Raw genomic sequence first — 27,026 nt, forward strand, 5'->3', positions numbered from 1 at the left:
TGCGGGCAGCAGGACTGAGTTGGAGGGACGCGGAGCGCGAGGCGCAGGACAGGAGCGGGTGGCGACGTCTCACGAAGGCCCTTTGTATCAATGGGGTACCGTAGGACGACAACACACCTATATATATATATATATATAGCAAATAGAATGCCAAAAAAATAACTCGTTTCACATCACCTACTTTTATTTATTTAATCTTTATTGCACAAATTTACACAAAAATAGTACTTAAGCCTTGAGGCATTCTCTACCAGTCAACCAATGGACTAAAACTAAATGGATATGAAAATAGAACCAAGTCGAGACTACTACTATGATACTATAATTACACAAATATATATTTTAATTACGGTCTGGCCTAGTGGGTAGTAATAGTAACCCTGCCTGTGAAGCCGATGGTCCTGGGGTAGAATCCCGGTAAGGGCATTTATTTGTGCGGTGAGCACAGATATTTGTTCCTGAGTCATGGGTGTTTTCTATGTATTTATATATTATATATATATATCGTTTTCTGAGTACCCATAACACAAGCCTCCTTGGGCTTACCGTGGGACTTAGTCAATCTGTGTAAGAATATCCTATAATATTTATTATTTATTATACTCTTTATGTATTCTTCTACTTACGTTAGCTTTTTTATAATATGTATATAAAACAAAAATATAAAAACACTTACAAAACAATACAAAATACATATAAAAACATTATAAAAAACCTAACCTAGGATGCCGCCAGCATCGAGGCAGGGCCCAAGCTGCCGGTGGTCAGGGCCGCAGAGAGAGGAACCGCCGGACTATCCGCGCCGTGTCCAAGATCACCGCCTTCTGCATCTGACCCTTGATCCAACCACCTAGCGAGTCTCTCAAGATGTTGGTCGAGACTCTCATATTTATTATTATTATTTATTTATTAGACCTACATAATACAAATTCAATATAAGTTTATAAATAAACATACATACAGGTTTGTGCAATAACATAACAGTCAAATTAGTTCCAATTAAAGCTCATCTAAACCCATGTCATCCAGAAAAAAAATAACTTTTCTATAAGACGATCTTCGTCTCAGTGTACTAGTAGTCCATCAATCGGACTTTTTTGTTGATTTTTGACCAAATACTTGGTTTTGTTTGTTTGCCCGCCCATGACAAACCAACCAATTTTTCTGGATAACATGGGTTTAGATGTAAAGCTTTGATTGGAAATAATAGGCAAGATATTAAATTACAATTATGGTACACAACTGTATTTTTATCGTAGGTTGTTACGTTTTTATAAGAATTTCCGCGAGGTAGTAAAAAAGCCGATTCTCGTGATATTTTTTTATACGTCTAATATAATTTGTAAAAGTTACAGATAATTTTGAAACAATGTCAAGCAATGCAGAAGAATTATAAAAAAAGATCCAATGGAATTGATCTAAAGAATAATTATTATTCTTAACAGAATACATGGTAGAAGTTACACAAATGTTATCCTGTGTGTCCCAAACTAGGCTGAGCCTGTCTCTTGGGACCCACCAAGCCGGTTTTAGATAAATAATAATAAAATAAATAAATAAAAATAAAGATTTTACCCAATGATACATTAGAAAGTATAACTAACAATATAATTTAAGTTTCAATTTAATTTGAGTGAGTGCTGGAAATCGCGGGAATGGGGCACTTAACGCTTTTATGAGCAGCCAGAAGGTGTCGCAAAAGGCACGGTCGGCTGTGCATAGAGGGGTGCTGGTGCCTACACTTATGTATGGTAGCGAAAGTTGGGTATGGCAGAAGAGACATCAGAGCCAAGTGAATGCAGTGGAAATGAGAGCGTTGAAAAGTGTGTGTGGTGTGAGATTACAAGATAGAATTAGGAACAGTGTGATAAGGGAAAAGTGTGGACTGAGCGAAGATGTAGTGACAAAAATTGAGAAAGGTATGTTGAGATGGTTTGGACACGTGGAAAGAATGAGTGAAAGAAGGCTAACAAAGAGAGTGTATAAGGGAGAGGTAGAAACGGGAGTTGGAAGGGGCAGACCTCGGCGGACTTTCTCTGATCAGATCGGGGAAATCCTGAAGAAAAGCCAGGTCAAGAGCACCCTAAACCGGCGAGCGTGTATGAGGAATGTTATGAAAGTGAAGGAAGCGAAAGAGGTATGTCAGGATCGTAGCAAGTGGAAATCCGTGGTCTCTGCCTACCCCTCCGAGAAATAGGCGTGATTATATGTATGTATGTATGTATAATTTAAATATTACATGAAAATGAAAATGTGTGTGTGTGTGTGCGAGTGTGTGCGCGTGTGTGTGTGTTATACCCACTAACTTAATTTGAAATTCGCATAATATCTTCCGTGTCGTTGTATGAGAGGGAAGCAGACCATTTCCTTAACTTCTTTTTAACTTTGTGCAAGGTGCACCCTTTTAAGTCACAGCTTTTGCATACAGCATTAAGACAAATGGATGCATGCAAGAAGCAGGTCGTTGTACATGTGCCGATTTAGCTGGAGGTAGAGGGACTCTATATACACGCCTATTCATGATGAGATCCTTCAATGGCGATATATCAATATTTTTATGCACTCTTATAACCGCACTCAGTATAAACAATACCCTGACTCTTAGAAACCCTGTGCCTTTGTACAGTTTATCTGTAGGGAACCGAAAAGGTTTCTTCTTCATAACCTTTAGGACTGCGCGCTGGGCACGCTCAACTTCAATCATTGCCGACGTGCTAGCGCTGCCACAGACTCTAATACAGTATTGTATTATAGACTGGCACAGTATACTACCCTTAATACATCTGGGGGTGAACAGTCCCGCAATCTCTTTACCAAGTAAATTACTTTTCTTGTTTTCTTTGCTGAAGCTGTTATATGGCGCTTAAAAGATAGATTTTCATCTAGGATTAAGCCTAGGTACTTCACGGTGCAGCAACGCTTTATGTCATTGCAGAAGCAGTTTAGTCTTCTAGTACCACAGGAGTGCATCTTAAGATTGTAAGTGATAGGAGCAGAGGCTGTAGCTGTTTTTGAGAAGGGAATATGGCAGCTTTTGTCTAGATTAAGAGTAAGCAGATTGGAATCCAGCTACCTCGACACCGCAGCAAGACTCATCTCAGCTGAATGGTACGCATCGTCCCAAGTTTTGCCGCTAAAGAGAGCCGCGGTGTCGTCAGCATAGCAGGAAATTTCGGAGCTGGGTATGACCTGAGGCAGCAGGTCGTTAATGTACGCAATAAAGAGCGTTGGGCCAAGGATACTTCCCTGCGGGACGCCAAACTGTATATTTGACCAGCTGCTTCTGGATTCTCCAATTTTGACTACTATCTAAAGTTATAGTTTTAGTAGTTATTATATTGCACACAGCTGTATATATAATAATTATTTACCTAGTGTGAGATATAACGTAGACATTTAGTTGCGAATGTTTTCAAATAAGTGCTTACGCAACTTGCTTTTGAATGTAAGCTTGTGTTCTGTGCTTATCTGAGACATTCGATTTTGTGAAGTGTGAAAAACTGAAAAATAAAAATAAAAGGAAAATGCAAAATGGAAGCAAAAGTAAATCAAAATCGGCAATTAAAGTTCACTTTAGGACCTTCAGGTACATTTTTGTTAAGGAAACAAAGTTTATTTAAATTATTAGCAGATAATCTTTTGCGTAAATCATTTTGTATTTGCGCTTTTCAAGCTGCGATATCGGGTGTATTTAAATCGGCGATGCCGATATATCGGTCGACGTTTTGGTACCGGCATCGTTATCCTTACATCCCTAATTAATATGAAAATTAAGTTCTAACAAATATCTAAATAGTGAGCCTTTTGATAAATAAAGACGAGAAGGATTGTGAACAACAATAATGTACAAACGTTTATGAATAATATATATTTTCTCCAGCACATTATCAAGCAAACTAGTCCTCCCAAACCAAAAACAAATAGGTAATCTATTTAATTCAACTTTGGAATAGACCAGTAAATCTTCCAGCAATGAAATGTTAGAATTGCTTTTATCGTTCAGGAGCATGTAGCATCCCACAGGACGGTACACAATTAAGACTTAATACTGCAACTGAAGTTGTATTATGCAAATGTAGCGGGGTTTGCGTGTTGCGACGCCTACTCCGCCGTCTATATTTAAAACGGTCGATAAATTGTAATTTGTGGACTTTTTCTCGTTGATTTCTAATGGCATTATGCACATTGTCTGATAGAGCAATTTCTTGGAGATATTTTCGTATTTTTTTAACATTTTTAGGTGCCAAAATTCAAAAATCAAATTCAAGAATTTATTCTGTAAGTAGGCCTCAAGGGCTCTTTTGCAAGTCAGTAAAGGAATATTATTAGGCAATATTCGTACCTACTTTTTAGAAAAATAAAAATGAATTTTGAATTCTGGTACATACTACCAGATAAACTATCATCAGCAACAGCAAGTAAATATGTGTAGTACGGTTGGGATAATATCTATTAGTACCTAGGAAGTACAAATATCCCTGTAAAATAAAAAAAAAATAAACAAAAATACTTGTTGCATGACGGCACCTAATTATTATTTAGTTTTATAGAATTAGAAAGTACTCGACAGGAGTAAGCATGAGGTCACAATCAACGCATAATATAATGTGGTAAAATGTTCCTTATGCTTACTTCTGTTAAGTTCTTTTTAATGTTAAACAAACAAATCGTTAGAAAAAGTTTTACTTGACTTCGGTTTTTACCTTAAACACCCCTTTCATTAATATAGCCCTCGTAATCCGCGCTATTAAAACAAATTGATTAATACATCATTCAAGCGAGGAGCGAGTAGCGATTAGTGTTTTAGTTGCGGGCGAGTATTTTGTGTTAGAAAAATTTCACTGATAATGTGATAAAGCCAGCGAAAGAATATTTGGGATGTAAAACATACCGATACCTCCTAAGTATACTCATATGTAAAGGGGTACAGTTATGTAAAGGGAGATCATCAAAGTGTGGTATACTGAAACGGTAAAAACTGATATTAGAATTTCAATTGCAATATTTTATAAATTACGATTGTTTTGATAAATAGGTAACATACAATAAATCTATGTTTGGTAATAAATATTTATCAAATTTTGACGTAAGTATACCTGGATTCTATAATGTGGTTAGTGGAATAATGGATCACGCGGCTTACTACCATCAAAAACTCAATTGGCTTTCAATCCGCCGCCGTAGAGATATTCTTCTCCTCTATGCCTCTCTCAAAAAATTAAATATCTGGCTGAAGGCAGTGGCCACCGTTCTAGCGTGAGTTTATCACTTGCCATCCCCCCTCACAAATCTCGTGGATTCCTTCGCAGTGCGTTCAGTGAAGCTGTGGAATGAGCTGCTTGTTACGCTCAGACAGGCACCATCGCTTGCGTCGCTCAAGGCGAGGTTAAAGAGGCTATGGTTATCTCGTTATCTGCCTGATTAATTTGCCTAAACTTCTATTGTATAGTTGCTTCATATTTTTCTACTTCTTTCCAATTTTTCGTGTATTTTCCTGATTCCTTTTTGTGTAATAGATTTTTGTCCTATAAATTTTTATGTATATATCCTTTGTCTGTCCGGGACTTTGTTGTACATTTTGCTGCATTTGTCACCCTCTTTTCACTCTCTCCTCTCATCTACTCAAAGGTTAAATAGAAGATAACTATAATAAAAGGTTCTTATTATTATTCTTATTCTTATTAGAGATCCCTCAAAGGGATAAGTTCGCCTTCGTACTTCTTACTAATTGTATGTTATTTTTAATATGTATTTTTGTATAATAAAGTGTTACTAAATAGTTGTCATTGTAACATAATAGGCAATCCGATTTGGTAACCCTCTCTGGTACAAATGTACATCAACACGTGCTTTCGTTGCACGAAAAAATAGGATCACTACCCGTTGTTTTGTCACCGCGCTGTCACATATTATGTAGGTAGGTATGCAGTATGCAAGTTATTACTTAACTGAAGCTGTATAGCTACGTGTCTCAGGCGTCGTTTTTCATATTTTTGTATGTATGCACAGAAATTTTCTGTGTATGTATGTGTTTATTGTTAAATACCTACGTTTCGCGATGTGCTGGTCAATGAAGAGGCCTATTCTGTTTTAATCTTAGTTTCGAAATACAATCAGTAGTAGGCATTACGCTCACACTTATGGGTGCGCGTGAGATGCCTGATAACACGACTCAAGGTCGTATCGAAATAAGACGATAAACATATCAAATTGTTAAAACAGAATCAACCAACGAGGAAACCGATAGTGATGTCACCCGCGTCAACGCTGCAATAGCAATGCTAATGTAAAATATAACTTTTTACCAATAAATGCTATATCTATCATTCTATCTATCTAATCGACATCTAAATGAAAACTTTACTCGAGGCACCATAATATCGTCAGTTCAAGGTTCAAAAACACTACATTCATATTGAAAAAAAAAACTAGATAATATTTTAAAAATATTTAATTACTCGAATACTTATTTTACCAAAAAATAAATAAAGGTTTTTCATAATATACTATTATTATATTATTTACAAGGTGGACGGATTTTAGAATCACAATATACTTACTCAATGTAAGTATATTATATTTAAGTGCAGTCTACATAACACTATGTAGGGTTTTTAAAATATTTAACCTAAGATGAACTATTAGGTACCAGTCAGCAAATATAGTTTCTAACATTATATAAAACTCACCAAACAACTAGATAAAAAAAAATCTGATACGTAAATCCGGTTGATTGAAATTTTGATAAACATCACTGTAATCATCCTTATTATAATATAAATAAATAACAGTCGAATAATATCGTAATGGGGTACTACTATTGGCATGCTAACAGTCAATTGTACCTAATCCGTATTATGAATAAATAACTAACTAATTTGAAAACTGAATTGATTATTTGTTCCCACTTGTCAATTACTTAATAATATATGTTTTCAAAGTACCTTTGACTAATGCATAAAAATAATAAATTATCACTTAGAACGAACTATAAAATAATATCACAATTGTAGCTATATTTATGTACAAACTTAACCTAATTCAAATACTTAACCTGATAATTGTCTGGTACACTTAAATTAAATAAGTAATTTAAAGAAAATTTGTACATAATTCTTGAAGTCCATTTTAGGGTCATTTAGCCCAAATTCAAAAATAACCTAATAATAGATCCCTAAATGATGTATTTCTGTTGGCGCTATAGCAACAAATACTAAAACCAGAATAAAATAAATATTTAAGTGGGGCTCCCATACAACAAACGTGATTTTTTTGCCGTTTTTTTTTTGCGTAATGGTACGGAACCCTTCGTGCGCGAGTCTGACTCGCACTTGGCTGGTTTTTTTACATTGTTTTATGTTCATCAACGTATTATAGAACTATTTTTTAGGGTTCTATACCCAAAGGGTAAAAACGGGACCTTATTACTAAGACTCCTCTGTCCGTGTGTCTGTCCATCTGTCTGTTTGTCTGTCACCAGGCTGTATCTCATGAACCGTGATAGCTAGACAGTTGACGTTTTCACAGATGATGTATTTCTGTTGCCGCTATAACAACAAATACTAAAAACAGAACAAAATAAATATTTAAGTGGGGCTTCCATACAACAAATGTGATTTTTTTGCCGTAGTTTGCGTAATGGTACGTGCGGAATCCGTCGTGAGCGAATCTGACTCGCACTTGGCCGGTTTTCATTGTACGTGATTCAACCAACACTTGTTTGGGCGGATTTAGTTTCCACTGTCTTTATAGTCTTCATGTGATAACTTCGTGTCAACAAACTTGACGTACCTATACATATTTACAAATATATTATGAGTGTAAATTATAATGTTTAGTTTAGGCACATCTAGAGTTTAACTATTTTTATTAATAAGATTTCGGTACGCGCTCAAGTTGCTTCTCTAGTGCCACTTCTCTGGTGTTTTGCTGAAACAAAAGAAAATATTGTTTGGTAAACAAAGGAAGTATATTAAAACAAAACTACTTGTAAAACATTATTTGTAGTTTTGTTTTGAGTCAAAAATTAAAAACATATTGTTAGACACTGCTAAAAAATAACTCTAAAACATATCTTAAGTATGAAGAACCCATAGACAATGCTTTTTAGCGATAAGGCCACCTGTTTTTTACCTCTACTTGAAGTATTTGTATTTTTTTTTTTAGTTTTAGGTATTAAGGTGAAATTTCCTCAGGTGCCGTTATAATGTTTAGTTAAAATTAAATTATTAATACATACCAGTATGCAAAAAGAGATGGTTCTTCAGATTGGTATGTTTGGAGAATCCTCTAGAGCATATGTGGCACTTGTAAGGCCAAGAACCGCTGTGCACATACATGTGCGACTTGAGGTCTCCAGGCGTAGGGAAGGACTTCGAACAGAGGCTGCATTTGTGTGGTTTCTCCTGTGAAAGAAAGAGACACATATATGAGTAAAATTGAATTATACTATACATCATGTAGCACCTTTGTTTTGGAATTCAATATCTTCGCATACATTTGTAAAACTATAAAACAATGAATCAAATTTCTGGACTACATACTATCTAACAATAAAATTTAGATCGTCTTTATATAGTATTCGTTTATTCTTTACATTGTTCTGCCATACCTACGTTCCACTGCCCTAAAACTCCACATTGAACAAAACAATCAACACCGCCAAAGAAAACAATAATGACCATTATGATTGTTGTTAGTTTGAGAGATATTGATTGCATGACGCCGCAGCTCGTGCAAATGAATTTGTGGATCGTGCTTCCGACACTTACTAGTACGTTAGTTTATTTTCACAATAGTAGAGTAATAGTTATTTTTACAGTAGGCATTTAATGGTACCTACTCACTAACTTTTTTATAATTAAGTACATATATTATATAATATGTACGGTTTGTTTTAAATTTTATTGTGGGAAATAAATATTGGCCTTAAAAATGCATATTCTTATGATTTTTATTGCCAAATCAAAGATATGACGGGTCAGCATCAGTAGTAGCGGCATCAAGTGTAGAAGACACTTTCTGTGGATCTGTAAAGTTTTACAAAAAACGTAGCTGTATGTAATTAATCAGTGCCGCAGATACTTTTAGCGTGTTTTCTATCCGCTACAATTGATGTTGATTGTACGTAAATAGATCTTTCGCATGTTTTTATTTCTCATGTTTTATAATATGGTTAGTAAGTAGCATTCTTTTCAACATCAAGAAATTAGAGTGACCAATGTAAGTGCATCGCATCGCGCACAGTAGGCATACTGTGATCGTAACACGTCTCGTCATAATTAACATTAAACACGTGCAGGGAGCCTTATTCGTTCCGGTAGGAGACTCGGCGGCGTAAGGAAGCTTAATAAAAAAAAACCGGCCAAGTGCGAGACGGACTCGCGTTCCAAGGGTTCCGTACATTACACAATTTAAACAATGTATTTTTTATGTGAAATGTCTTTAAAAAACCCGTAGGGGTCGGATCAAAAACTACGTATTTAAGTCCGACTCACGCTTGCCTGCATATTTCTAATAGGTTTTCCGGTGATCTATAGGTAAAGATCTATTTTGTGTATTTTTTTCAAAATTTTTGACCCAGTAGTTTCGGAGCTAAAGGGGGGGAATGTTCATTTTTTGCCTATTTTCTTAAATAACTTCTAAACTATTTATCTTAAAATTATAAAAAATATATATTTGAGATTCTCACAAAGAGCTCTTTCATTTGATATGTAACACGATGTACATTGACAAACTTTATTTTTTAATTTTCTCATTTACCCCCCAAAAGTGGCCCCCGTGTTTAAAATTAATATGTGTACGTTACATGTCCATCTTTGGGTCACAAACTTACATATGTGTACCAAATTTAATAACTTAATTGGTCCAGTAGTTTCCGAGAAAATAGGCTGTGACAGACGGACAGACAGACAGACAGACGCACGAATGATCCTATAAGGATTCCGTTTTTTCTTTTTGAGGTACGGAACCCTAAAAACATTTATTTCAAGCTACAAGGCTCATAATCAGTTCTAAAAAATGTCTTATTGCTAAATCACAAGGTATACATATATATCATTCCTAAAATACTGTACAAAAAAAAAAGAAAAAAAAATATTTAAAATTCCTCTTAATTAATACAGTAAATATAAAAATTTATATTGAAGTTCAAATATTATATAACAAAAAATTGGTATAAATAAAACAATAAATACAAACTTCTTAGTCCCTATCCTATCCCAGTCTTAATTAAGGACATGCCTGTCACAGCATTAGCAGTGCATGATGTAAGGACAGTCCAGTCTGTCCGCGATCATTGCTAGGACTGGGTTGGTGGGTGTAATTAAATGGTTCACGTTATATTTCAAAACTAACTTAGTTCGCTTTTTGATATAAGTAGGAAATACTAAATTAGTACCTTTTCTGTATACTAGTATAAAAATTAACATATTTAATTTTTGCATGACAATGTATTAAATTAAACTAACTAATAAGTCGGAACTCAGATTATAATAATAATAAGAAATTTAATGCATGGAATACTTATTACTGCCTATCTTAAACTCGCAGAAAACTTCACATACTTAATTATAACAAATTAGTTTACCTATTTATTAGCATGTTTACAACTTTACATATTTGCATACCTACAATGATTTTGCATAATTTAATTATAAAAATGTTTGGTTTTTAATATTTATATAGGTTATACCTACTTATGTTACACATTTGAACACGATCTCAATTGGGTGGTAGAGGGTAAAACATGTTTATCTCACTCTCAATTTGAAAAGATCTCAATCTACAATTATTAATATTCATAATTAACAAAATAAATAGAATTAGTTTTATCGACATAATTAATTTATCCAGTTTATCCCATCCCTACGGAGCAACTGCATCGCGGTATATTTCGACGATTTGTATAAAACACACCGCTGATGACTTTAATTTAAGACAAATTGAATAAACCATATCGTCGTTCCGCTGTGGTTTTCGTGGACTCAATTATTATAGTGGCGATAAACGCGTTAATGGAGCACTTTGATGGTAGACTATTTGGACGCTCCGCTTTAAAGCATTAAGGCTTGTCGCATTCGATTGTCGACTTAACCTAATGTAAAGCGAACGATCAAATTTTGTATTTCATTTAGATAAAAACATGACGGTTTGTGTGTAAAAATAAATAATAAACGAAATTTAAATTACGATTACAGCTGTTACCGTTCCGCAATTCCGTTATGCAATTGTTTGTTTATTATTAAATAAACCATTTTATTAAAATATTCTAAGAGCGGATATCACAGTTTTTTCTTTCCTTTTCTACAACATTAAAATATCATTAAAATAAGTTCAAAATCAAACCTCCGACAAAAATCCAATTTGATATTCTAGGACCGGCCCTCCCATTCATTTTCGCTCACCGCCCACTGCCATGAATGAAATATAATAAAGGTTTTACGGCAAAATTAAGAAGCCCACCTTTAGCGTACTCCCTCGATACAACTGGAAAGGTGAACTTGATTGGTCCGGACTGCTATCCGCGGTAGCTCAATCAAGGAGGCAAAAAAAACGACACCCGATATTATTTCGACCTTTCCCGCTACCGAATATTGCATATACGAGTATAAATCAATAAACAAAGAGCCATTAGTTGTCAGACAATTTCCGCTGGATAAATCACAACAGGTAAAAACGAGTTTTCATGTGCTACTCAGACAATGAAGGGTAGGCAAACAGTAAAGGTAGGCAAGGTGAGAAACACAATTATTGCTGCTATATTCTTTACCTACCTATGCTTTTCGGAACTTGAGACCATGGATTGATGTGTATGTAAGTACTAAAAATAAAATTACCGATTTTGTAGTCGCCCTAGAATTCAATTATAACTTTTCATAGAAACATAAGCGTAAACTGAAATATGCTACGCAGTAACAAAAACCTTGCGAGATTTAGTGCACTAAATCGAGGTAATATCGTCAGAACAATCGGTTTGATATCCAATCGACTGTTTACTTTCATAATCTCTTATTTTCATGATGTTAAATGCCAAAATTAACTTTATTTCCTTTGTATAAAGTTATTTTTTTTTAATAAACCTTACAAAGTTACTATATGTCGTGAATATAGCAGTGGCAATCCTGCAACAGTGACATATGGGCAAGCGATACGCCTCGTCCGCGTTATGGAAATCCAATGCAAATGCAGTGCTTCGGTTAATTTAACTAAATAAATTGATGCTCCAGTAACGTGCGAGTACCCTTATTCTGGTTTTGTAATCATAAAGAAGCTTAAACAAATCTCAATTATTTTACATCTTAAAGAACAAACCTAACAAAGCGTCGTTACTAAATATTCGGTACCCAAATAACAGCGAATTTAATAAAAGGTACCTATGGTTTAAGGAAAACTGAATAAAAAATATAGCTTGATCATAAGATAATATAAATAAAAATATCGATAGAAAGCAGAACTGAATAAAAATTAGACATATCATTCCTTCGCAAAAATAATATATTCTGAATTAATGTTTGATATTCGAAGATAGAATAGTACCATATATATAGTACCTTTATAAATTATTTTTAAATGAGTAGTCATATAAAAATAATTTATAAAGGTACTATATAAAAGGGATACAAAACAAGAACACATTATAAATATGCAGATCAGAATAAGGCCGCGAAAGGCCTAATAGGTATTGGTATTTTACTCCTTAATTCCAGTCTCGTTTCACGGTACCTATATATCAGTACGAGATATGGGCTGCGTGTTTATTTGAGATAAGTGAATTTTAATTAGTTGTAAAAGACGTGCGAATTTCATGGTTAATAACACTAGTTAGTGAATTGAAAGCATATTGTATTTAAATTCAACACAATGAAAATCTTAGCTCGCTGATATTTAAAAAAAAAGTATTAGGTACTGGTACTGCACACAGAGTTTGATCTTTTAGTCAATTCTGGTAATTATAAATGCTTGGGAATAACGAACCGGTTTTAAAAATGATACTAAACCATCAAATATGAGGATAAAAACCGGCCAGGTGCGAGTCGGACTCGCCCAACGACGGGTCCGTACTAATTTAGCTATATTTTTTTAAATTTACAGTTTTCAGAGTTTTTCCCGTATTTGTAGGCTAAATTTCATAGTTCTAGGTCAACGGGAAGTACCGTATCAATTTTGATTCCCTTGAAAGTGTCGAAATTTACGTTTTTTGAGGCATAACGGGCCGTATCTTTTTTTAAAGTTAACTTAGAAATTTAATTTTTTACGCCTTCTAGGGACTGTGGTTATGGTTTAAATTTCAACTCGATACCTCCACGTGTTCCCGAGATTAAAGAGTCTTGACATACAGATGGACGGACGGACGGACGGACGGGCGCACGGATGGACAGATGGACAGACGGACAGACGGACAGACGGACAGACGGACAGACGAACGGATGGACAACAAAGTGATCCTATAAGGGTTTCATTTTTTTCCTTTTGAGGTACGGAACCCTAATAAAACTTAGTTAATATACATATACATACCTACTATCTTTATTCGTGGCCTAACCACGACTACTTAGATAATAAAGAGGTTTATTTCTAGGTTACAAATAAGAGCGTTGAAGATTTTTCCGTATTTTATAAAATATACCTAAATAAGATTAAGTTTAGAATAATATGAAGGCAAATCACGAGGTTTATATTTTTTAATTCGCTCTCAAAAAAAAAAAAAATCTCTTAGTTTCTTCACGCCAAATTATGTATTTACGAGCTGTATTTATGTATACTAATACTTAGTTCGCTTTCTAAGGGGCACTTGCGCCATTCACTAACCCGGGGTTAATCGATTAAACCTGGAGTTACCATGGTTACCAGTTTACAATTTGACACTGGATTAACGGTTTCACCGGTTAACCCCGGGTTAGTGGGATGGTGCAAGTGGCGCTTACTGAATTAGAGTAATAAAATGATTAATAACTTACATTAATATATTCAAAGCTTAGAAGCTGCGATTAATAACCGTGGCCCAATTATTGATTCCAGAGAGTAATCAATATTGTGGGCTCAATCTGGATCCAAGACAAGGAGCATATTAATTGGTCCCTCATATAACGACGGGTCTGCTGCGGCGTGATTACAACTGGTTCGAAATAAGAGCTCTGCTGTGCACACTGACATTATATACCAATTTATGATTATTTGGCGATTATGTACAAAATGTTAAAAAAAGAGTTGAGATACTTTTATAGCTACATTTTTTGCTTTTGCCGGTTCTTTGGCGTTATTATTAAAAGAGGACAGTTACGAATTTCATAAAAAAATGTTAATTTAACATATTAAATAATATTAAGTCTATTGACTTTTTGTTTACTTTTTTTTTCTATTTGCTTCTTTTCAATTTTTTTTGGTTACTATTTTTGGTTTATTTGTTTACTATTTATGTTTTTGTACACGATAGGACATGGTATCAAACTTATCTCTAAAGCGATTTAATATAAAATCTAGTCTAGACGCTTTATTTAGTGCCGCTTTTCGTGGAATTTAGTTTAATTACTTAAAGTTTTTCTCAAGGCTTTTGATCACCAACGTTCAAATGATAATAAATCAATGTCGGCATTAACGTTTACTTCAAATAGTCCTAATGTTGACTGTATTAGAACTGTAGGGCAATAACCTTTAAATGTCACTAACTTTTCGCTTTACTAAGCATTAGGTAAATTCTTAGAAATTAATCATTTTGCAAGCTGAACACAAAATCATGAACTTACCCTTACCTAGCTATTTCATTAAGTCACCTCTCGGGAATAATTTAATCAGTACGGTCAGCAAAAGAACGATAAAGCATGATTGATAGTGCTGCCGACGGTACAGATGCAATCGGCCGCGCTGTATATGCACGTAATTTTTGTTGTTGATTATATTTACGCATACAGTTGAGGCAAAAAGTCCTGAGTCCTGTCTTTATAACTTCTTATTTCATGATGACTGATATGAAAAAAGCAAATAAAATAAGGTTAATTATGTATAAATTGTTAGCTACTAGTTATTAATTTTCACCGAAACAGAAATATTTTTTTTTAAGTAGGCACCAAACTGTTAAATTTACTATTTTGTCTTGTAATTAATCCAAGCTTTTGTATTAAAAACTAAACACTCTTAGACCTTAATGAAGAAAAATTGTTGTTACTTTGTTTCTTACTTGGTAGTTAGAAATAAAGTAACAACTTTTTTTTCTATATGAATATCTGGTGATATTCATAATACTAAGTATTTTTTTAATGTAGTTCGTTGAGCGCCGTATCAATTTTATCGTGTTATTATTGAGTGACATATCTGAAAGGCCGGTACTTAGCAGCCGAGCAATATATTTAATTATTCGTTTGATGGAGTCGTGAGTGCGAGATAACGTCGAGGCGGTATCGTCTATTTGTTTCATATAGTGCGTTATTTTACTCATAATCGTTTGTTTTTTGGTATTCGGTGAGCGTTAAAAGTTTCACTTTCTTTCTTTGGAATCGTTTTTTTTTTCATATGATAGATATATAGATAAAACGTTTATTTGGATGCTGCAAAACACACAATTTTAGTGTAAAGTATAAGTAGGTACATTGCAGTCAGAACAAAACTTATGTACTAAATTAAATTACCAATTTTTTTTTTACTTAAACACGAAAAATTAGTTTTTAGTGGTTAGCTGCACGCTGTGTGCATTGCAGCAACAACAAAAGGGTTCCGACTCAGCTATACGCTCCACTCTATTGAGCGGAGCACTGATATAATGCCGGAACCCAGATCACGTTACAGTTAGGTAAATATGACGGTGATAAGTATACGGTACTGTAAAAAGTGTGTAGTTGAGTGGTGTTAGAAAGTTCTGAAATAAAATACATAATTAAAACAGAAAATAAGCATAAACATAGAAATATATATGAAATATATACATAATAATCATATCCAGTTAGATAAATTTTTAAATATAATTTAAGTACCTATAAATAATGCTAATTCATTTAATTAATAATATGAATTTAAGTACATATTGCAAAAAGGAAGAGTCGTTCAGTTTTACAATATTCAAGGTATTTAGAAAAAAAAAAGTACTGACAAACTCTCTTAGCTGGCTTAACTTTTAATAATTGTGATAAATCTATAAACAATACAACTTATGTGTCCTACATTTGGATCGATAAGTTACAGATAAGTTCATGCCCAGTTTTCTATAAACAAATTCTAGAGCCAGAACTTGTTGATAAGTAAAACGTAGAGCGTTGCGGACACGTCCCTTGAGTACTCTACAAGTATTGCTACGTGTGAAGACTCGAGCACAACACAATAGGCTCATGCCATGTCATTAATAAGTTTCATAAAATCACTGGGACAATAATTATTGACACATCTGTTTTTTGCCGTCACCATCGCTATTATGCTATACTTACAGGCGGAAAATAGCATTAACTGCACGCATTTCTTTGTAAGGTATAAAAAACCTTCGTTAAAATGGCTACTCGCACGCGCTGCTTGATTAAATTATGATTGCGAGTACGCCATTGGTCATTATTTGTAAATCAAGTGTATTGTTTTTTTTAACGGCATCCGGATCAGTTGCAGATGTCGAAGACACGCGATCTTTATTATACGCCTGTCATATGTTGACTATGATTAAGTAACTGATTATGCACGGATTATATCAGTTTTTTTTTATTTTTATTATTGAACTTTTAACAAAAATTACAACATTGTAAGTACCTTAATGTAATGTTTCGCCAAACTGTAAATCAGTTTGTTGATGGTGCGCTCTAAATTAATCGTAATCTAAAATAGGTACACTAAAAATCAAGTAACCAGTTAAATAGCGTTAGGAACATAGGAACATATTTAATACTTTCTTAAATTTATCTTGCGAGACAGTATAACACTCAACCGACCATGCGTAGATCTTATCTCGTTGAGATAAGGTCTACGTTCAGCCAACCAACCTTATTAAGTAAATCTTATTAAGCGTTGCTAATAATATCAATAATGCCAGGACGCTCTATCCAGGGTGTTCATAGGGGTAAGGTTCTAGGCTTTCATCTCCCGCTTGCTATTGAACCACCATAATATAAATAATTACTTACATATGTATTCAAATTACACTTTACGGTCTAGTCTAGTGTGTGGTCTAGTAGTGTGTTTTAGGTTTCAGTGTTATCGCCAAAATATAGATGGCGATAAAGCGATAACAGTTTTCACTTACATACGATCACTGCAAGCGTACTGATACTGTCCCGTGGACCATGAGGCTTATATAAAGGAAATTATGATTATTTATACCTACAAAACAAAAGTGCATTCCCTAATTAAGGTGTTTGTTTAGTGTTTACGTAGTTTTCAACTAGGTAGTAATATAAAATGATCTTCTCGCGTAGCGTAATGATTGATTGGGGTCATCTTAATAATAGTAGATCTACCAAAATTGCGTTACTAATTTTCATACTACCTATGTGGGCTATGTGTAATGTGCTAGGGTGTTATTATTACGTGCCGAAATTCCCGAAACACGTCCTATAATATTACACTCCAAATATACGAACCCAGTTATTTAAGCAGTCCATCACAAATCCGAACAATCCACATGCTTTCATATCCGTGCTTATTTTATTTCATACGAAACTTATGAGGCGATCGTGAAAGCAGTCTTTAATCATATCAAACAATACACGATACATATATCTTTAATGTGGACCAAATGAAAGGCCCACAAAGCTATAGTGAATTGTTTATGGTTCGAGATTCGATGGAAAATGTATGAGAAAGCACATGAATTTATGGTACTAAATATACTGTTGGGCTAGATTCGCATGATTTGTTATTTAAGTTACGTTTTATTGAAATTCAGTCTACGTAAAAGACAGTATACTATTATACGTATATTAAATCTATTTTGCGAGACATATCACACTCAACTGACCATGCGTAGACCTTATCTCGTAATGGTCTATAGTTCTATATATCATTTGTATATAACACGAGTATAACTTATCGTTACCTCTATCATAACTCTAAATACTTATTTATGGGTTCTCTGTTTTATTCGTAATGAACTTATTAAAACGGCATTTCAAAACCAGCAAATAACCAATAAACCCCAAAGCAAACTAATTAAGCATAGAAAACATGTCGATTTCATTTCCTGATCACGCCAATTAGTCGATGGAAATGGCCAAAAAATATTGCCTTATCTGTAAAGACAGTAAATGTCAGACAATCAGTAAACTAGTTGCACTGTACAGGTTACATTGATCTACATAGAATGGAAAGTGGGCAATTAAATACATTAATGGAGTCTACTTCCTGCTGATCGAAATTGCCAGATGCTTAAACATGTTTGTCGAAACGATAGTTATAACACCTCAGGAAATTACTTATTTAGAACAAGGAACTTATAAACTGAAATAGATATCGTACACTAAAGAAAAGGTGATCAAGTCCACCAAGGTACCAACCAAGGTACTTTTTTGCCAATCCAAGACAGAGACTAGTTAATCGTTTGAGACAATATAGGAATTTTATCAAAATTTAACACTTCGAATAATATTAAATTTTGTTGTAATGGGAACCAGTTTATACCATACATTTAACATAAAATCTCTGTTTACGGTTATTGCATCATAACATGTACCTACATATATTTATGGATATTTTACCAGTAACACAATGCACAGTCACAACACAACGTTAGAAATTATAATGAGTGTATAACCTGTAATCTCGAAACTTTGTCACCTGTCACAAAGTGATACTTCTAATTCATAAAAAAATTCCATTCAGCAGCGGCTAGCAATCTAAAAAGCCGTTGCGGCGATTCCATTTTTTAACCCCCATACAAGGCAGGTGCATGGGAACATGCCCAGGCGCCGCTGCACCGGTCCCATATACCGCCGACCCAGCCCTAAAACGGCACAAGTAAACCTACAAATTGCCTTATAATACAACCCTTCTCTTCACGGCAATACACTTTTAATGAGATTATGGAGGCAATATGGCTATAAACCTGTGACTTTTATATTGTACAAAAAATAATCCTTTGAATATGACCTACGTCATAAAGGGTCATTTTGGAACAGACGGCCCTACTCGTAAGTATATGTTTATGCTTACGAAAATTTTATTTTAATGGGCCGACGTCACGTCAAATGAAATTGGAGATAATTTACTTTTTTTATATTTTTTTTAAACCTTGTTGCCTAACTAACGTAAAACGCCTTATAACGTAAAACTTAATAATAATTAAGGGTACTTATTACTATATATAATATATAATAATATATATAATATAGTAATAAGTACTATAATTAATAAGGATAAAAATAGGCACGATTCTAATAAAGCCTTGTATTTAGAAATACAGCAACATTATTCACAGCGTTTCGGTACCTCCTTGTAAGTTAAACAACTGAAGGAGGAAGCATATATTTTCAATAAGAACAAATCTCGTGCAATTTATCCAATGAAAAGTGCCAACCACCAAACACGTTGACAAACGCAAATCGGATTCTGATTCGAAACAACTACCAATCTTCGTGGCTCCTCGTTACTTTACTGAGCGGTCTAAGCACAATACGAGTAGCGGTTTAGAAATTAGAGGTGTACAGAAAATATTATGAATTGTAAGATTTATTTCGACATAGCACATCATTAACTAGTTAAATAATTCTATTTGGAAGGCTACTAATAGTACCTATGCATATTTATAAATAAAACAATTAGGCAGGCAGCTGATTTAATAACATATTTTTAACATCATTATTTTTATTCAGTTTGGTACCTACTTTTACTAATAGTAATACATACGTTATTGTAACAAGTAGTACATCCCTTAGCAAAAAAACTCATCCACCGAGTTTCCGCTATTAGCTTGCAATTGAAGTCCTTCCCGTAACGCTTTGTGTGATCAGCAATTGTGGCTCCCAAGTGCCTGTCCCAGCACTATAGACAGACGGACAGTGACAACAAACAAACTAACGAGTAGAAAAGTGTCAAGTGAGTGAGGGAAGATAGACAGAGTTCTTGGACATTTGCAACTGATCCAAGAAATGCAGAATTTTAACACTAAAAGTTAATGAACAGACAGAATATGAAATAAGAAAAGAAGGCCAATAAGAAATATTCAAGTAATTATTAGAGGCTGGTGAATTGAATTTATAATAAGAAATTTTTTAACTGTAAATTTAATAAGATAGGCAATAAATACTTAATAAAAAGTAGGTACACGTTCTAAAGAAACTATGTTTACGTACTGTAAATAAATAAATAGCTATTAATTTAAAACTACGATAGAGAAACAATGCTCATTCGCGTCAAGATATAGGGAGCATTAACGAGCTATCACTAAGCTGTGAGTAGGGTTATCGCTAGCAGAACAAGCCGACATTGAATTTGGAAATTTAGGTTCAAGCATTATCCTTTTCTCTAGCTGTGAGAATTGTTGAATTAAAACTTTAAATAAAATAAAAGTATAATGAGGTTTGACAATAATTTTAAACAAAATCTGACTGATTCTGTCATTAATATTTGTTAAGATTTCTGCAAGTGAATGTATATAAGTAATTTGTCTTAAATTACTACTAGTATAGATATAAGTAAGTAGGGTAAGTGCTACAGTTATTGGCCACTCTTAACAATAAGACTACTTTTTGCTTGTTTCTTTCTTGTAATGATTTGTTAGGAAAGGCAAAGTACTATGTAGTTGCCAATAACTATAGCAGTCACCCTAACTTTAATTAGAAGATTTTTACAACATTTTTGAAATAATATGGTGCTAACCCTACACGACCAGTAATGTCTATTGTGAGCCGTGCACACATATCAGGCTATCGCACAATGATAGTGCCGTAGCGGGCAACGTAATTCGCGGACAGCTCAAAAGATCCTTAAGCGCGGAGGCCTATCAATCAGCTAGCCTATTGTATGCACCCTCTTATTGTAATGCTGAGTAGGGACAGAATGGGACGATAATATTACAATGACAAGACAAGCTACGTTAGTAATATATTTAGGCTTCGCTTCGAATGTATACTCTATAAAGGAGAGTTAAAATTACCTAATAATCTGAACTAAATTAAACATGATGTTATCCTGTAGGATAAAAAAACTTACTATAGCTATAATAACATATCGATTGGCATATAACACTTTTTACTTATCAACAATACGAATTTTACAGTAAAGAGATTAATAATAAAAAATACATCAGTTAAAAACAAGTTTGTACATATGAATCACCAAACGTTTGCTAACACAGCTACAGCGGCCAAATTCACGTTCCCACGACTGGCCAAGGAACCGTATCGGCCAAGACGATACCGAAGACGAGGCCAGCAGACCGTGGCTTCACACGACCGTGTGTGAACTGCTATATGAGATGCTACCGTTTTTTTAATGCTGTATGGAATTATTACTCTAAATACAATAGGAATACTCTGGAAACGACTATCTGATTTAGAACGGCCCATATTTTACTCAAATGAGCTATGAGATTATTATATTATATTTAAGTATACTCATAAGCAAATAAAATGGGGCACATTGTATGGAAATGCCTAAAAAAATTAAAGTGATTGAGTCTAAGTAAATATAGGTCCAATAATAACCTTTTTTTTTTAAATAGAAACATGTTTCGATTTCGTAAATATACAATTAAATAATGGAAAGACACACCGCAAAAGTGAATAAAGCAAGTCAACTGACAGCACTGTATTACAATAAGCAAAAACATGATGCCATGATGATGATGATGAAAACATACGTATACAAATCCTAATAAAATAAAACGAACGACTCATAACACGTGAAACCAAACGTGTAACACGCTTGAACAACCCGATCCATGATAACTAAAGCATACAAAATCAAATTAACCTATTACGAACAATGTCGCCACGGTCTCCTGCGCAGGGGTGTTCCCACGATGACCTGACCCGGTAATTTATTGGCCCTTGAACGCCTTAACTATAACTGCCTGTGACCACAGGTGCGTCTTAAGGGTTGGCGAGGTAGGGTTTTCAAGATATTACGAAATATCTAAAAGACTAGATTCTAACTTAGTTTTTAATGTATATTTACCAGTGTTGGGGATGAGGAAAAATATTTATGGTAGTTGATAAATCGAAATTATATTTTAATAACACGAAATAAAATATAATTTCAGTGAACTACACTGACGGCGCTTTTTAATATTATGGATCCCAAGTAATAAAGTTCGCCTGTGTACGAATGTGATATTTATTGTGTTATACTGAATTACACACTTACATAATTATACACTTAATTTTTTGTACAATTGAGGGTTTTACTACTACTGATACAAAAATCTCAAATGTAGTTAAGTAAAGGCTTCCGTTACATACATATATAATTCTCATTATACCTACATGATATAATATATAAAACAAAATTTAATAAGCGGCTCACTAACACTCATAACATTATTAGGTACACTTACTAATGATGTGCATGTCAAATTCACAATAAAGTATCAAAAATGTTTTAAGATTTTTAAGCCAAAGAAAAGCGTCGTGATAGCCCTGTGCTCATTGACCGTGTGCACTTGTGTGATTTTCTTAAGTCGCCTCAACATGAGGTCATAGTTAAAGTAAAAACTCAGGTGGGGCGTTATGGGAAGCGAGCACGGTAACATCACCGTATAATGTGCATCAAGCTTTGCGTTTGCCGGCCAGTAATATAGCACTTTAGGATAAATCATTGTTACTAATTTTACATTATTGAACAAGATTGTATAAAAATAATAATAAACTTAAGTTGAGTAACTCGAAGAAGGGTGGATGCCACACGTAAAATATACGTTGATACTAGTTTTTCACTTACCACTGCGCAAACCTAAGTTTACTTACCTGCCTATTTCGATTTTTTAGACCTTTGGGGTTGTTATAAGTATTACAATAGAATGTAAGCCTGATCTAAGTAATATGAATAAAACGTAAGCTAGTACGTAAACAATCCCGGTTTCTAAATTCGCGATAGACCCGTTTCTAAATGTGATTTAATATGTGTTTAAACCGCGAAAGTTTTAAATGTTAAATCCCGGTTTCCTCTAAATAAATTAATAATTTCATATTCAATCGACCAGCCATTATCATATCAATAAACAATAGAGCAACTGGTTAGTAACTACATGATGTCACATAAAAAAACAATTGCAGTACCTTACAGCGACATGAAAAAGGATACGCTTAGTATGTGAATTATCAGAAGAAAAAACTTTAATGGTAGTCTATTGTCTTTGCATCAAGGATAACCCGTTTTTTATATCGTTTTGTAAAGTGTGGATAATTTCCGCGATGAAGCAAGACAGTACCTACTAGGATATGATTGAAAAGGACAATTTATCGGTAGATACACAGTAATTACGCGATGATGTACATTCTGTAGGTACTTTTATTACTCTTATTAGCTTTACTCCTTTTTAATTCCTCATCTTTGCAGTCTTTACAATTTTTCATCTTAACAAGCGAAGCAATAACTATTTATTTATTATGGACTATATTAAATTTACTCTTGTTACAAGCTGTTTAACTTCACACTTGTAGGACTTGTAACAGTAAATCAAATAAAACAAATTAACGAGTAAATACATGTTGTTTATACCAATTAATATATCAATAAGACTTATAGCGTGAAAACTTTTATAATTGTTTTCAAAACGTATCCCTCCCGCAGGGCGCTCCCACGATGGTCTAAGACATATGACTTTTCCGCCTCGACGCGCTCGACCACGCAAGTCTTTGTGGTCTTTTTGATATGATATTCAAGTAAAAAATACTCAAAATGTTGTGTACTTATGACACTAAAAATCGGTTAAATCTATCAACTATAATTAACGAACTAGGATTTGTCAATTTATTCAACAAAATATCAAGTATCATAGCTATATGTATCGTACCTTTATGTGTGTCATTCGATGATAGTACAAGTTTGAACTAGCTGTGAATCTCTTCCCGCAATGCTGGCACTGATGTGGCTTCTCTCCAGAATGTATTCTTCTATGAGTGTTAAGACTGCTTGAAGTGCTGAACCCTTTATTGCATACCATACATACATGAGGTTTTTCACCTGAAAATGAACAACAGTCTTAATCTGGTCTTACATATATGTTTAATATTACATATCTTTGTACTTATATTATAGGACTAACTAATACAGCATCAGAAAATAGAACGGATCTGGAGCTGAATTAAAATTTGTTAATGTTTTGATATTGTTATAAAAGATCTTAACACGACAAGCAGGGCAGTCCATGCGTACCAATAAGAGTGAGATAGATGCCTACTGATGGGGCTCAGTGTATTTCGCGCACACTAATCAGAGCGAGCGATCAAATCATATCAATATCAAAACCTTAACAGATGTTAGAATCAAAATACCGCTCCCGGAGGTGAATATAATTGAACCTAGCGAGGAATTAAATTCATACCTGTATGTGTTCTCATATGTCTTTTTAATAATGAAGGTCTATCAAATGCTTTCCCGCACACTTCACAAGGCAGTAATGCTCTTTCAGACTTTGCTGGTTTTCTTTGGACTTTCGGTGTCATGTCTAGTAGCTCACTTGATGAGCCGGCGGATGATGATGCAAGGGAATCACCAGAAACTGACTTGTGCTCATCATCGGGACCCGAGGGAGGTGATATTGGTAATAGTACTCTCGATAGAAGCGACGTTGAGAGGTCTAATGGTGAATCTGAAAGAAACAAGTTAGGTTTAATCTATACTAAGTAGGTAAAATATTTATGTGTGTGAAACTTAAAGGAATATGAGACAGTTAAGGGATTTATTATTTATTATAATTATGTCACAACAGACACTATTTAAGATTACTTTGGAGAAAGCATCATTCAAAACTGGCCAAGTGCGAGTCGGGCTCGCGTTCCAAGGGTTCCGTACATTACACAATTTAAACAACGTATTTTTTATGTGAAATGTACTTAAAAAACCCGTAGGAGTCGGATCAAAAATAAGTTATTAAGTCCGACTCACGCTTGACTGCACATTTCTAATAGGTTTTCCTGTAATCTTTAGGTAAAGATCGATTTTGTGTACTTTTTTCAAAATTTTTGACCCAGTAGTTTCAGAGATAAAGGGGGGGGGGGGAATGGTCATTTTTTGCCTATTTTCTTAAATAACTTCTAAACTGTTTATCTTAAAATTATAAAAAAAAAATGTAAGATTCCCACAATGAGCTCTTTCATTTGATATGTAAAACACGATATAGTTTGAAAAACTTTTTTTTTAATTCTCTCATTTACCCCCCAAAAGTGGCCCCCATGTTTTAAATTCATTTGTTTACGTTACATGTCCGTCTTTGGGTCACAGACTTACATATGTCTGCCAAATTTCAACTTAATTGGTCCAGTAGTTTCGGAGAAAATAGGCTATGACAGACGGACAGACAGACAGACGCACGAGTGATCTTATAAGGGTTCCGTTCCGTTTCCTTTTGAGGTATGGAACCCTAAAAATTATCATAAGTTCTACAATCCCACTATGTAGGTAATTTAGAGATGTTTTATATTAGAAAATTGAATGATTTTATACATTCATTTGAATACGGTATTGATCTTAAATCAATGTGCAGATAACTGGCGAAATGCATTGACGGGCAACTAGAGATGCTATCATTGCCATCTGTCTGTTAGCCGCTGCAACTGCTATCCGTGATCTTATAATACATATAGAAAACGGAATACATGCAGCGCAAATGTTAAAGATATAAATGTAGATTTCAAGTAGAACGCGGCGACTAATTAATCCACAACATCTGCGACACTGTATTAAAGCTATGAAGATTTATAGGCAATTTCACTAGATAACTTTGTACGAAGGCCGCGGATTATAAATTCAGGCTTTAGGAACAAAAGTTCTGAACGAACATTTTTCACATCAGTCAAAACTGGTTTTTTTTAAGACAGGCAATAAACATAAATTGTCTAGATTTCCTTAACTACGTTACGGTTGTTCGTGAAATTGGTTAATTAAAATTTCGCTTGATTGGATCAATATTCTAATGAAGGTTTTTAAATATGTAATTATAATTAATATTCAACAATCAATTTGGTCCTATAAACATATGAGAGCATTATTATTTGGATCAGTCTCTTACCGATTCCTGACGGTTGTGATTGTGTTGAATGCTATGCGAAATACATATATGCGAGAAAATCTTAGTCTATGAGTTATGATCATTATAATATACCGTCAAGTGACAACCAAAACTCACTAATTACCACCACACGTTCATAGCCATTTTGAACCATAATTGTACCAGAATAAGGTCGAGTTTTGTAGTTCTTATCGATTAATATCAAGGACTTTTCGAGTATGAAATCAAAGGTTTCAGGAATTCTTCGCGGCCATATTGCAAAAGTTTTATTTTACCCATTTTCACTTTATTATGAAAAAACCTGTATTACTGAGATAGTACGTGGCCGTCCTCAAACGGATACAAAGTGCAGATTTACTGAGAGGATCTAGCTAGGATTGTATCTCAACAAGAGGTGTAAAGCAGCGTCTACTTATAAGCGTGAGAATAAGCGAAGCGGTTTTGTTAATCAATCCCGGTCATAAGAAACAACAAATTAAGTTTTCCATTATTATCATTTGTCATGTATACTGTGTATTCTGCTAAGGCCCAGCCATCCAAATAAATTTGCTAGTGAAATGTATACTTACTCGTATTTTGCAGGAAAGAGAGTTGCTTTTTTAGGGTTCCGTACCTCAAAAGGAAAAAACGGAACCCTTATAGGATCACTCGTGCGTCTGTCTGTCTGTCTGTCCGTCAGTCACACATATGTATGTTTGTGACCCAAAGATGGACATGTAACGTAAACAAATTAATTTTAAACAGGGGGGCTACTTTTGGGGGGTAAATGAGAAAATTAAAAAATAAAGTTTGTCAAACTATATCGTGTTGCATATCAAATCTCATTGTGAGAATCTCAAATATATATTTTTTTTATAATTTTAAGATAAATAGTTTACAAGTTATTCAAGAA

General features: G+C 34.2%; 1 protein-coding gene across 1 annotated transcript in view; it reads right to left on the bottom strand.

Annotated features, from left to right (window-relative positions):
• Window positions 1-7,783: 7,783 nt before the first annotated feature.
• LOC134746315 (zinc finger protein 177-like) overlaps window positions 7,784-27,026 on the bottom strand; it is a 78,772-nt gene continuing 59,529 nt past the window's right edge. Inside the window, exons 4-7 of the mRNA XM_063680714.1 lie at window positions 24,449-24,715; window positions 23,918-24,087; window positions 8,240-8,405; window positions 7,784-7,929 (exon numbers count right to left, since the gene is read on the bottom strand). Of these exons, the coding sequence (XP_063536784.1) occupies window positions 7,892-7,929; window positions 8,240-8,405; window positions 23,918-24,087; window positions 24,449-24,715 (641 nt within the window). The 3' untranslated portion in view covers window positions 7,784-7,891. The remainder of the gene's footprint in view (window positions 7,930-8,239; window positions 8,406-23,917; window positions 24,088-24,448; window positions 24,716-27,026) is intronic.

The sequence above is a fragment of the Cydia strobilella genome, chromosome 1, assembly GCF_947568885.1.
Source record: "Cydia strobilella chromosome 1, ilCydStro3.1, whole genome shotgun sequence".
Taxonomy (NCBI): Eukaryota; Metazoa; Arthropoda; class Insecta; order Lepidoptera; family Tortricidae; genus Cydia; species Cydia strobilella.